Source organism: Vigna radiata, chromosome 7 (genome assembly GCF_000741045.1).
Source record: "Vigna radiata var. radiata cultivar VC1973A chromosome 7, Vradiata_ver6, whole genome shotgun sequence".
NCBI classification, from domain to species: Eukaryota; Viridiplantae; Streptophyta; class Magnoliopsida; order Fabales; family Fabaceae; genus Vigna; species Vigna radiata.
In genome coordinates, this window is record NC_028357.1 from 39,298,623 (window position 1) to 39,312,345 (window position 13,723).

At 30.1% G+C, this 13,723-nt stretch overlaps 1 protein-coding gene across 1 annotated transcript; it reads left to right on the forward strand.

The window, feature by feature from the left end:
* Positions 1-1,150: 1,150 nt before the first annotated feature.
* On the forward strand, positions 1,151-9,868 carry LOC106768979 (phenylalanine--tRNA ligase beta subunit, cytoplasmic). The gene is made up of 20 exons (XM_014654402.2): positions 1,151-1,287; positions 1,386-1,441; positions 1,563-1,663; positions 2,194-2,323; positions 2,409-2,524; positions 2,942-3,008; positions 3,421-3,462; positions 3,573-3,614; positions 3,730-3,806; positions 4,943-5,069; positions 5,163-5,330; positions 6,058-6,186; positions 6,301-6,432; positions 6,650-6,784; positions 7,357-7,431; positions 8,287-8,394; positions 8,687-8,782; positions 8,889-8,972; positions 9,312-9,396; positions 9,497-9,868. The coding sequence occupies exons 1-19, from the start codon at positions 1,230-1,232 to the stop codon at positions 9,378-9,380; spliced, it is 1,812 nt and encodes a 603-aa protein (XP_014509888.1). The 5' UTR covers positions 1,151-1,229; the 3' UTR covers positions 9,381-9,396; positions 9,497-9,868.
* Positions 9,869-13,723: the final 3,855 nt, after the last annotated feature.

The window sequence follows — 13,723 nt, forward strand, 5'->3', positions numbered from 1 at the left end:
AAGGGATGTTAAAGATACGGTCTAATATCAAGTTAACAAATGATTGAAATAGTTGAGACTTAGCTTAAAAGTTTATCTGGGATAAAAAAAAATTCTATCACCAAATTTTGTTAAAAGTATAATTTTAAAGCTTCAAATGTGTTATAAATAGACAATATTATATGGATATACAACTAAGTATTTTAATTTGGGTTGTCATATAGATGACAACAAATTAGGTCGAACACAGACAGTGTTTGCCGGTAACTCGACCTACCGAATAAAATTCTATCCGCTACCTGTCAGATATTAATTTAGAAAATACTCATGAATATTTTAAAACTCACTAGTATCTGTGGATACCTACAAAAAATAAAAATAAAAAATATATTTTATGTATTTTAAAATAAAATTTAAATAAAATTATAAAAAATATATATACAATATAATATAAATTAAAATTTAATCTAATAAAATATTATTTTATTTTATTTTCAATTAAATTTAATTAGAAAATATATACTACCCGTACCCGACTCATTTAGAAATAGATATTAAAATACCCGATACTATTACTCGCGAATAATAAATATCCGCAAGTATAACTATCCCTATAGATTTTATCCGCGATTACTCGTGTCTATAGATTTTTTTTTTGTAGTTTTCAATGTAAATTTTAAAGCACTCTCTTGCAAGATAAAATTTACACACTTTAGAAAATAATTTTAATAATTTAGCAAAGGTTACAACAAATGACATCTCCAAGCATATAACAAAACCACATAAGAACATGCATCTTCTTGTAACAAAATCTATTTGAACTTATATTTCCTCAAACATCATGATACCAAGATCGGCTATTAGAGTTTAATAAAAAATACAACTAAACTTAATATAAAGAGACGGTTTATATGTGATATTTTACATTTTTTTTGTACATAATAGAGTAAGAGAAAAATAATCACACAACAAAATATTTTTTTTAAGTTTATTATTTATAATAAAATATATTTTATTTAAAATATTCTTATCATAAAAAAGTTGGGTGTGAAATGAACAAATTTGGAATTTTAAAGTGTATGGAGGTGACTAGAAGAAATAATAGAGGTGGAGGAAGAAACTCGGCCCTGTGTAATGGATTGAAAGAGAAGCAACGGCCCATTTAAATACCTAGGAAAAGGTTTTGGGATTCCGAACATTTCTTTCTCCGTCGTGGTTGCACTCACTCACTCCGAGACCAAAACGGCGCCATGCCTACCGTCAGCGTGGGGCGGGATCGCCTGTTTGCGGCTCTAGGAAGAACTTACAGTGAGCTTCCATTTCTCAATTGCTCTGTTAACGTATTTATCAAATTTCACTTCGACTCCACTGAATCGTCCATTTTGTTGTTGCCTTTCTTTATTCAGCGCAAGAGGAATTCGAGGACTTGTGCTTCCGTTTCGGGATCGAGCTCGATGATGTTGTAAGCATTTCACCGTCATTGTTATCATCTAAACATGGAGCTTCGACCACTGCATTTTTATATTAATAATAAATTTAAGTGTTATAAACATCACCTGATGACTTCAGTCTGATTATACCAGACGACGGAGAAGGCAATTGTAAGGAAAGAAAAGCATTTGGATGAAGAAGAAGCTGATGAGGACGAAGAAGTTATCTACAAGATCGAAGTTCCCGCCAATAGGTACACCGCTGTGACGTCTTTCATTTTTATATTTTATTTTTGCTGCATTTAGGATTCAAGAAAATGTTTTAATTCTGTTGAGAATTTTGTTTTCGATCCATTTTTTTTACTCTGTCGGTTCTTTGACTTGTATGGTTGTACGGAGTGTTTAGTGTGGGTAATTTAATAAATTTGTCGATTTTTCCTGATAATCTTTTTCTCTTACCCGGTATTCATACTCTATTGCATTGTGAAACCGGGTTTTTATACTTCAGTGGGAGATTGACAAGAAAATTCAAACATGTTGATTTTTCAATAGGAATTAATGCTAGCAGGATTATATGTTGTATAAGAAAAGTTACACAAGTCAGAATGAGTGCTGTGGTTCACTGTTTTCTCATTGCAATTCTCAAATTACTGAATTTTATAACATGTTTGCTGCTAAGCTCATAACTTTTTAAAGCATGGTATTACAGCTTGTCACCTCGTTATGTCAGATATATTTCCCTATCGCAAAATTTGTTATAATTTTGCTTTCTTGTTGCACATAGATATGATCTCCTGTGCCTTGAAGGGCTTGCTCAAGCCCTCCGTGTTTTCTGTGAGATTCAGGAGATCCCCAATTATAAACTATCTGACATTAGTAAGAATGAAATGCTGAAGATGCATGTGAAGCCGGAGGTAGTCTTCCAACGCTTGTTTTTTGTTAGAATGGTTCTTTGCGAAGTTGAAAATGACATGTTTCTTTTTTCTTGAATCATTGAAGACTTCTGTGGTTCGTCCATTTGTTGTATGTGCTGTATTAAGAGGTGTAACTTTTGATAAAGCGAGATACAACAGCTTTATCGATCTCCAGGACAAGCTTCACCAAAACATATGTCGGTAATGTGATTTGCTTACTTCTTTATTCATGTTGGGCTGAATACTACTCGTCTCTGAAGTCTAACTAGAACAGGTTTCAAATTTGAATGCGTCCAAGTAATGTGTTTCTTGTTGCCAAGTTTGTGATGAACTACTTCCATACATTTTAAGATATAAAAAAAGTCTGTTTTATCAGACGAGTTTAGTCAATGATATTGTAAATTTTATTTTGAATCTTTTACTTTGCTATTTTGATAGAAAAATAGGTAATTCCTTTGTGATAGTAGGTATTGGTTTAATTTTATTTACACTTTATGTACTTCTTTTTTCTCCACTAGTTTATCTTTATTGTGCTTTTGGTCATCTCATGTCACGAAATACCTAAATTTTATGGATGAATTTCAGTTAAATAATTGCATTCCTTTCTATATTTTACAGGCGAAGAACACTTGTTGCCATCGGAACCCATGATCTGGATAAATTGGAGGGTCCTTTCACCTATGAGGTTTCTTTCATTGAATTGTAGAACATGAAATTTATAATGATGTGAAATTTGGATAGATAGATGACATACAAACGTTAGGATTGAGATAGACATCTGGGTACTATGTTTAAAGAAGTAGGAGACCTACAGCTTAGTGCTAACTAGAAGAGGAAGTTTCTTCCTGGCCACCTTCATTGATTACATCACTGATATATTAGTATGCTCTGACTGAGAACTTATTGGTACCAAAGGAAGCACGGTGAATCTTGACGTTTTTTTCTGCTGTTTATTATCCAAATTGTCTCTGAATTTTTCTAAACCCAATTAACAAGAGAGACCTTAATAGCTGATGACCATTTTCTTGTGTAATTTAATTATATCGAATTATTGTACATCATGTGTAAAGGTAACTTTGCTAATATTTAATTTCCAGGCTTTGCCACCTTCAAGTATAACTTTTACGCCACTAAAGCAGGTGACATTTATTACGCTACAGATAACATCATATGATGGACTTCAAATTTTTTATGTCAACCGGCAAACTTATCTTTTGTCTTCTTTCCCCCTTTTCTCTTTGCACGATAGGAAAGGAGCTTCAGGGCTGATGAGTTGATGGAGTTCTACAAAGTAAGTTTTTTGTGTGATATTTTCCTTGTTGTATTTATAAACATTTATTAGGAACCCAGTAGAAGAAGGCTTAGAAGTTATTACATTTCTGAATACATGTTGGTTTGTTTGACAGTCAGATTTGAAACTAAAGAAATTCTTGCATATAATTGAGGATTCCCCTGTCTTCCCTGTATTATATGACAGTAAGAGGTATTGTGTTTTCATAGTATCCTTATATTTAGATTTTCAAAGATGTGAAATCTTGGCTCTCATCTGTGTTAGGCTACAAAAAAGTGCCATCCGAGATGCTATTTTCATTTATCCTGGCATTTAATATTGGTAAAATTACTTATTTTCTCCCTATACTTCAATGAACTTTACCTTTTTTGTTCCTATGCTTAAAAATTATTGAATTTAGTTGTTAAACATATCTTTTTTAATATTCTTTAGTCTCTATGTCTCTAACAATATTAGGGACTAAAAGGAATTAAAATGGTATTTTTCTTGTGAATAAAGTAGATTATTTTAGAGGGACCAATGGATAACGTTTGGACCACTATAGGGACTAAATCATTTATCTGTCATTTGCATTGCATTATGCTGTTAGAGTTTTGTAGAACTCTATGGGTAGTATACTCAGAGTATTATGGGTAGTTTTAAAAATATATATTTAATAAATATAATTAAAATAAAAAAATCATGTATACATATTATATTTCTGGTCCATATCACATTTTTCATGGGGATGGCAAACTAGTGAGGCGCCCACCATGTAAGCAGTTCAGAGAGTGTAGATGCATGTAGATTATCCCCAAATTGCTGTTTGTAGGGGTGGTAAGCAGTAACTATACTGTTTGTCCAACTGCCAGTGCTCACCCTCAAATCTGAGGATAAATTCGGCTAGAAGGTTAAGGGTAACTATAACGATTATGGCATCATAGGAAAAAAAAAGATGGACTTGACAGCTGTCTCAAAGTTATATTTTGATATCTTATTGGTTTGGATTCTAGTTTATAAAGATTAAACTGACAGGTTTTGAGCATAAAATATACATATATTGAATTCAATGCAAACACATACATGCACATTAACAATTATATGGATGCATAAACTGAAAACATGAAAACTTTCATGTTTTCTTCAATGAGATGCATTCCCAGTTTCCCACTAAACTTTAATCAGGTTAACTTGCTGGTATTCTTTTAATAATTTCTCCTTGTAAAATTTCTGCTGTTTGTGCATTTTCTGAACAACTAACTGCTGAGTCTTGATCAATTTGCTCCAATATTCTACTTACTTGCGGTTGTTGAATTAAACTATATTAATATGCTTGAGTATCTTGACAGAACTGTGTTATCTTTACCCCCAATTATTAATGGTGCTCACTCAGCCATCACTCTGGAGACAAAGAATGTGTTTATTGAATGTACTGCTACTGATCTGACAAAGGCAAAGATTGTTTTAAATACAATGGTAGGGTAGTGAGTTTGTTGTATGTTTTTCCATTGCATTTTGTAAGCAACGCAATTGTTTTAGATGATGATAGACTATTTCATATTTTCTCAGGTAACAGCCTTCTCAGAATATTGTGCGGACAAGTTTGTCATTGAACCAGTTGAAGTGATTTCTTCTGATGGCAAGTCAAACATATACCCTGATTTATCTGTCTACAATATGGAAGTTTCTCTATCTTACATTACTGGATTGATTGGGGTATCTTTGGAGGCAGAAGAGGTAATTATTTTGCTGCTTCATGTTTGAGAGACATGTTCCTGCACTTGCTATTAACATATTTACTATATGATGTAGAATAATTTCGGATGCTTCTAGTTGCTGATTGTGAATGTATAATTTTGTTGAGATGGTCCTTAATTATTTGAATTCTCGGTTCTAATAGAAGTGCTGTCAACATTGTCGTCAATTTGGGTTGGTGCTTGATCTTGGTGTGAAATTTGGTAAATGTGTGCTTTGAAACAGAAAACTAGTGATTAAATAATTTGTTAAAAATAAGGAATTATTAAAAGTTAAGCTTTCTGACAGATTTTGACATAAATTTCTTTTTATAGATAACTTTTTGTCCATATTTTATTTTTTAATGTTCAGAAGATAGCTTAATCTTTTTTCAGTTTCATTTGAGACATTCACATTAGAATATAAAAAACTCAAGCAAGACAAACTGTTGGCCTTGTTTTCTTCTCTTTTTAGTTTTAATTGTGATTGTAAATTTCCATATTAATATATCTCAAGGATTTATTTTTTGTACATGTTATGAAAACTTTTTTTACTTCTAGTTTGGGTTACTCATTTGTTTGTGTTAAATTTCCTTAACTTTTATCTTGTTAGTCTTTATGTTGCTGATCCTTGTCTCTGGTGCATGATCAGTGCTCTCGCATATTAGCAATATCAAGTGAAACAAATATCGTCGAACTTACTGGTTCATAATCTTCCCACCTTCCTTCAGGTCACTAAGTTCTTAAATCGGATGCAATTGCATGCCAAGCAGTCTACGTCTGCTAAAAAGCAGTGTAACTTTATAGTGTCTGTACCTCCTACAAGAAGTGATGTTCTTCACCCTTGTGATGTCATGGAGGTATGGATAATGACAGACTTTCTTATTCCTGAATGTATATTGGATCTAGTGTGTGGTGTGTATGTTTTACTGACAAGGCATGCCTTTTTTATTTTTGGTTTTTTCTATCTATAGGATGTCGCAATTGCTTATGGATTCAATAGTATTAAGGATAAAGCTGTAGCAGATAATAAGGGCTCAAAGAGGCTGGCTGGTTCCCTGACTCTACTTCCACTGAACGAGATAAGTGACCTTATCCGAAAAGAGGTATAAAACAAAATAAAAGAACATATTATTCTTGTGATTGGAGAAGGTTGATGTTTCATGAGTAAATTTCCATAAAATGTCTTGATCATCATTTTGTTATCTTTGATTAAGCTGATCCAATAGAATTAATTACCATAGCATAACATATTCATGAAGGTTACAGTTAATTATTTGAAGTCCCGAACTTCTGAATCTACTATTCCTAACTTCTTTTCAGGTTGCATTGATTGGGTTTACCGAGGTCTTGACATTTATACTCTGCTCTAAAAAGGAAAACTTTGCCATGCTTAACCGTAAAGACGATAAATCTAGAGCAGTTATCATTGGAAACCCCAGATCTTCGGACTTTGAGGTTTAAACACTTTATCTCTCTTTTCTGACACTGTTAAGCTTTATTACTCTATTTATTCAATGGCAATGAAAATATAGGATCTCTTAATATGGCCCCTCTTCACATTGTTTCTTTCTTTAGTTGTTTTGCATAGTTCTTGTTGGTGGTTTATGATTCTTTCCTGTCAGCAAACAGTTTTGAGTTCTTATAGCCTTTACTTATGTATTATGTTATTGATTCATTCTTTATTTTCATGATCTTGGTACTGTTATACATGCCTATTTTTGGTTAATTGCAAGAGGAACTTATACATAGATACACTAATCATGCTAATTATAGATAAATGAAATTAGAAAATAAGGGCATGCTACAGTATGCATACAAGAGGATAGCAATGCAGATGCATCCAGCTGGCCATCTAGAAATCAATTCACAAAGCCTACTCCTTATCTTTGATGATATTTTCTCATTACATCACTGTTTTATTTTCCTTTTTTTTTGTACCCTATATTGAGTTGGAAACATCGGAACTGTTATTCTCCTTTGTTTTTTGCTTTCATATACTGTAATTTTTAAATCTTACCTGTATTCAGGCTGTGCGAACTAGTCTTATGCCTGGCATTTTGAAAACTGTTGCTCACAACAAGGATCATCCAAAGCCTATAAAGGTATTATTTTCAGTTCTTCCTTTGGGTGTTTGATTTTTTTTATCATAAATCTTTACAACCATATTTTCCGTTTTTGATTTAGTTATATATTTCAATCTTACATTTTATTCTGTATTGTAAATTATTGTCCAGATCATTATGTTATTTTAACATTGAGCATGTGCTGTTAATGTGAATGTATTTAGAGAAATTAATCTTTTGTATTTGTGATATCAGTTTTAAAGAAAACAACAATAAATGACATACATAATCGGAAAACGGTAAAGAAAGTGTTAACCCGGCTTGTAATGTAAATAAAAGCTGCAAATAAAAGGAAAAGTAAACGTAAAAAGCGCACTTGGAAGTTGGAACAAAGACGATTTTGCGGTGTCTGGGCACATCTTCAGTGGCTTATAAACCCTTCATATGGACTGCTGCAGAAAGTGTGTAAGCAGCAGCCACTTAAACTGTCTCATCCCTTGAATTTGAGTCTTTTCCCACTCGGTCTGTCTTCCTTTGTCATTATTGAATAATAGGGCCTTTATTAAGTCATTTGACTTTGATTTCATCCTCCAAAAACTGTAAAATTGTTTTTTGTACTGTACCCTGCCATGATGTTATAACACGCATCCAATTACCTTTTGTTTAAAACTTCCTTTTAGGCGCCAGAGACAATTGTTGATTTAATAATTAATTAGCTTGTGCAACTTTTAGTGATTTTCATTCAAAAATATTTCAAGGCATGGTAGTGTCTTTTGAAGATTCAAACTTTCAAAATTATTGTTTACTCTTCCTTTAATGTATACATTTCTATTTTTGTTTTTCTTTTGTGTTGCAAGTTTGTAAGAATACGTATCTATCTTAAATGTGTTTCAGATTTTTGAAGTGGGTGATGTAGCACTTCTGGATGATACTAGAGATGTTGGTGCAAAAAATCTTCGCCAACTTGGTGCTCTGTACTGTGGTGCTAATGCCGGATTTGAGGTATATGACGCTTCATTTGGTTGTTTGGTCTTTCAATACAAGTTATTAAATGTTTTGTATTTTACCCCAATTATTACTTGATTGACTAGAACTCCGGTACTGCTTAGAATTTAAAGTAGCTATATTTTCAACAAAAAATCATGTCTAAAATAAATTACTGCTTTTCACTTACAATCTATTATTCCCAGACACGGTAAAAATAAATGGGATGACTGTATTTCAATATATATATATATATATATATATATATATATATATATATATATATATATATATATCCAATTATATGCAGATAATTCACGGATTGGTCGACAGAGTAATGGAAAAGAACGGTGTTCCCTTTGTTTCACCTGGTGATAAGTCGGGTTATTATATTGAGCGGTCAGATGTAAGTGAATAACATTGCATAGGAGTTGCTTTTTTTTGTGTGTCCTATTTTTGCGATATTTATTGTGCTTAAGATAATTTATGTATGACTCATTTTCCCATTGAAGGAACCCGAGTTTCTTGCCGGTCGACAAGCTAGAATCATTTACAAGGGAAAGCATGCTGGCACTTTTGGCATTGTTCATCCCGAGGTACTTGTAATCGCTAAAATTATGTATCGTCTTTTGTAGTTGTATGTCCAATTGTTAGTATATAATCTGCAATTCCTTTTTTTTATAAATTTTGGTAATATATTTTTTAGGTAGTGAAGGTATATATAATATGGGTATTTTGGGATGCGCGAATGGAAATTAAGTACTGCATAATTTTTTTGTCGATTGATTGTTTCTACTGGCAATAAATTTATCTGTTGACCTGATCATGTTTTCTACCTATGTTTTTCCATACAGTGATATTATTCTTTCAGAAGGAAATATTTTGGAGTCATATATAGTACAACTATTAATTGTGTTTTTTATATATACTTTCAGGTACTCAACAACTTCGACATTCCTGATCCATGCTCCTTTGTTGAACTTAACATAGAAAGCTTCTTGTGATCATTTGTATCAATTAGTAAGTGTCATCCTTGTTGGTTTTTATTTTTTTCATACTGTTGCGCATGTCACTGCTACATTGCCCTCCTTAGGTAAATTCTGGCTTGGTTTTTATGCAGGTACGCTTTGACCCAATCACTCTTTGAAAAATATATAGATATTTATCAAAGTGGGAATCGCGATGCAAACGCCTTCTTCCCCATACATTTCTGGAATTAGAACTACGTTTGCTGGGAAGCGGAATGTAACTTAGGGTGTTTTGTTCATTATATAGATGTATTATTTTTTGTCCGAGTTTCGTCGTTGTTACATGTTTAGAATATCTGAAGTTACGGATTTGTTAATAGGTATAATCTCTACCATAATTAGTTATTTTCAAACACGGTTAATTTTGGTTTTAAATCGAGACTGCAAGGATATTGATTCCTTCGAAAATTGTCAATACAAAAGGTTTCTGCTGCTTGGGCTGCGGCAGTTTTTCTTGCCTTTTAGATTAGGGTGTTTCTTTCTGAGCTCTATTTTTTTTCTTGCAAATCTATAATTCTCGAACTTTTGTTTTAGTATTTTTTGGATTGGATGCTTGAAGACATTTTTGAATACGAAAAATATTTTTCAGAATATTCAATTCAAAAAGTATAAAAAAACATTTTATATTGAATATTCCACTAAATTTGGTGATTTCTTTTGGAGCATCTAATCTCAAATATAAAAATGTTTTTCAAACTGAATACTTTAGAATGTAATTATAGATTTGAAAATACATTTTAAATATTCATTAAAATATATTAAAAATTATATTTGAAATGGAGTGTTTGAAAGATATTTTTATATCTTCAAAATATTCATTTGGATTTAATGTTTTGGAAAATATTTTTGAATCTGAAAAATATTGTTTTCGGAATGGTGAATAATAATAATAATAATGTAATAGTAATACTAATCATAATGATAATAATTATCCTAATAAAAATTCAAAATCACATTTCATTGCTCCAAAATTTTGGCTGGTGTAAGGTTTTTGAATCCAATTCATTCCAAAATTCATTTTCACATTTTTACACCTTGTAAATCTAAATATAATTTATCATTTTTTTTATAAAAATCTGTCATTACCACTTTAAACAATGTAAAATAATATATGAAAATGTTTTAACTAAGAATTATTATTTCAGGAAAAAAATGTTTTAACGAAGAATTAGTATTTCTCAGTTTTTTTCTTTTAGAAATTTGAATAAAAATCATTCTCTAAATCTTACTTCATTCTCCAATTCCATAATTCGGTCAAGAAAATTAAAATGGTTTTCTGTTTTTTTAAATTACTCCGATATATTTATTAATTCAAATGCGACATTTAATTACATTAAAAAAATAACTCCTCAACAGACAAAAATTAATAAATCAAAAACAAATTCACACCTTTATTCAAAATAAAAATATTACAAAGAAGTATTTATAGATTGTAAAACAAAATGTTACAAATACTCAATTACAAAAAATTAATAATTTGCATGGTTGGATGATAACTAAAACTAAATAGAATGAAATAAAATATTATAAAAAAAGTCTAACTCGAAATCTAACCTACAATTTTCACATGAGTTCTTAATATTATCCTCGTCATCTTCATCATCCATTATTTTCCAAACATAACACTTCTTCGTATTCCAACCATTGCATTGTCTCTCAGAACACAAACGAGTTGGATTGCGCACCAGTGTTCCAAAAGGTTTTCTCCATATGTTACCCAACAAAGATACTACCTTATTTCTACACTTTACAAGACACTTGACATTTATCAAAAATTGCATATACTCAATCCCTTCTTTTCTTAAATCACTGTCATATGAACATAATAAGATCAAACCGTATACATATTTTGCTTCAAGATAACCATTTTTGGCAGCCATTTTCAAGTCATTAATGCCTTTTTCAATATTTCCCTTGTATCTAATTATTTCTCTTAATCCTTCTCTGAACGAAGCTTCAATATTTCCACCTTCCTTACAACTTTGCATAAAAATATCAAATGCCCTTGCTTTGTCTTTACATGACCATGAAATCAATGAAAACTTTTCTAAAGAAATTTGTTGCCACATATAATTGTCTTTTGTGGCATGCAAAAAATCTCTACAACATACTTTCATGTTGTAATGATCAAGGCAAGATTCAGAACTTACCTTTGCAATCACATGAAGCAATAAGTCTGTGGGAAGTAATTTGATTGGAAAAAATGTAGATTTGTCATGTTCAGTGCATTGTCTTTTGTTATCTCTCTGAACTGATTCTTCCATTCCAATTGAATGAGCATACTCGTGACTTTCATGGCATTGTCTCTTGTTGGATTGTGTCTTCTTCATCAATTTTGAAGTTGTCACGTTTACTTGATGTTGAGATTCAAAATAAAAAATTGTATGATAGTGAATAATGAAATATGACTAATTGTGAGTTATATATATAAAAGATTTAGAAGATTTGTACGAAATATTTTGTATATCAATCAAATATAATAAATATATATTAAATATCTTTAAATGATTATAGTTTTATTTTATCTTATCTAATATAATAATTATAAGTGTGATAGTTAAAAAAAGATAAATTCTTTTTAAAAATAATAAAAGATATGAATATTACTTTGACAAACATAAAAAAAATATTATTTGATTTAAAAGTAAATTAATGGTTTATTTTAAAACGAGTAAAGATGTGAAAAGATATAAATTCTATATGGATATCATTAGCCAAAATAATAGATATCGATATCTATTTAATCTTATTTACCATATTAATCTGATTTATAATATTTATCTTATTAGTTCTAAAAATAATAAATAGATAATGTAATATATTTTAACTCCATTTACCACGTTGATCTATATCAATGTCATGTTTTTAAGTGTGAATATAATAAATAAATATTTTTTGTGTACTTTTTTTCTTTACCAATTGATATTCTATTACATTTATTTTATTGATGATAAATTAATATATTATTTTATGTTATTGTGTTTCACTGTCTATATTATCTTATTTGTCGATTTAATTTTATAAATATCATGTTTTGATTCAAACAAACAATAAATAAATATTTCTAACTATTTTTTCATTATGTACTGTTTAATTTTAATTATTTATTTACTCTGAGTATGATAAATGGATAATTTATCTTTTTGGTCAATTTAATATTTTTACAAAATTTCTTTAATTGAATTTGTATATTAATGGATTTTGCAATTTATTTTACCTGTATGCCCATTAAATCTTTCGTCAGATAAATAATTTTTGTGATTTTTATTTATCACGGATTTAGTATTTTATTAATATATTTTTTATTGAATCTGAATACATTAAATAAATATTTGTCCTATTATTCAATTTAATCTCATTAATTGCGAGGATGATTAATATTTCTAACCATATATTTTATCAAATTTATCAGTTTAATCTATTATCAATATTATCTCAACGATATTTGAAAGTGAGAAACGAGTGTTTCTATTAATTTTATAATATTTATAATTTAATATGTTATCATTGTTGATTATGATAATTTTATTACTATTAGATGGTATATTTTTTTATTCTATCTTATTTTAAGAGGTTATCTTAAATATTTATTTAAATTTTAATTATATATTATATTATTTTTGTATGTGACATGTAATGAAATATATATATATATATGGGTTTGTTAATACGCGTACGCCTGTTTTTCAGTTGCTACGTTTTAATAATGTGTACCGGATTATAGTAGACAAAAATACCCTCGTTTATCATGGATTCTAAGTTTTAAGGTTAAGGATATTTAAATAATTTTCATTCTCAAAACTAAAAAAAAAAAAAGAAACCCCCAAACCCTTACTCACCTCCCTCATTCCTCTCAACCCTTTCTCTTTCATCTCTCTCACTCCAACATTTTTGTCATCCTTATTACCCCAATTGAAAAAAAAAAAAAAAACCAGAAACTCGTGCCTAACCCTAATCCACCTTTCTCACTTATCCAATTTGTTTCTCTCTCGTCTTCATACTCTCCCTCAGCCACACACAACAACCCGTGACATCGTAATTTGTTGCTCTTGCTATGTTAGTTCATTTGGAGGATGTGTTATATATTTTCCCTTCTTATTATTATTAAATTTCATTTTTAAATTAAATCATGTAAATAAAACCTTCATAAATCAATTAAATTTTCATACATTATTTACACATCTCCACCACATTTCATTGTATTTTTAAAGAACCAGATATTTCCCTCTATTGTCCTTTTCCCTTTACACAAAGTGTTTCTTTTTCCTTTCTCTATTGGTATGGGATACATGATGTAAGATTACAACCTAGAATTGAAA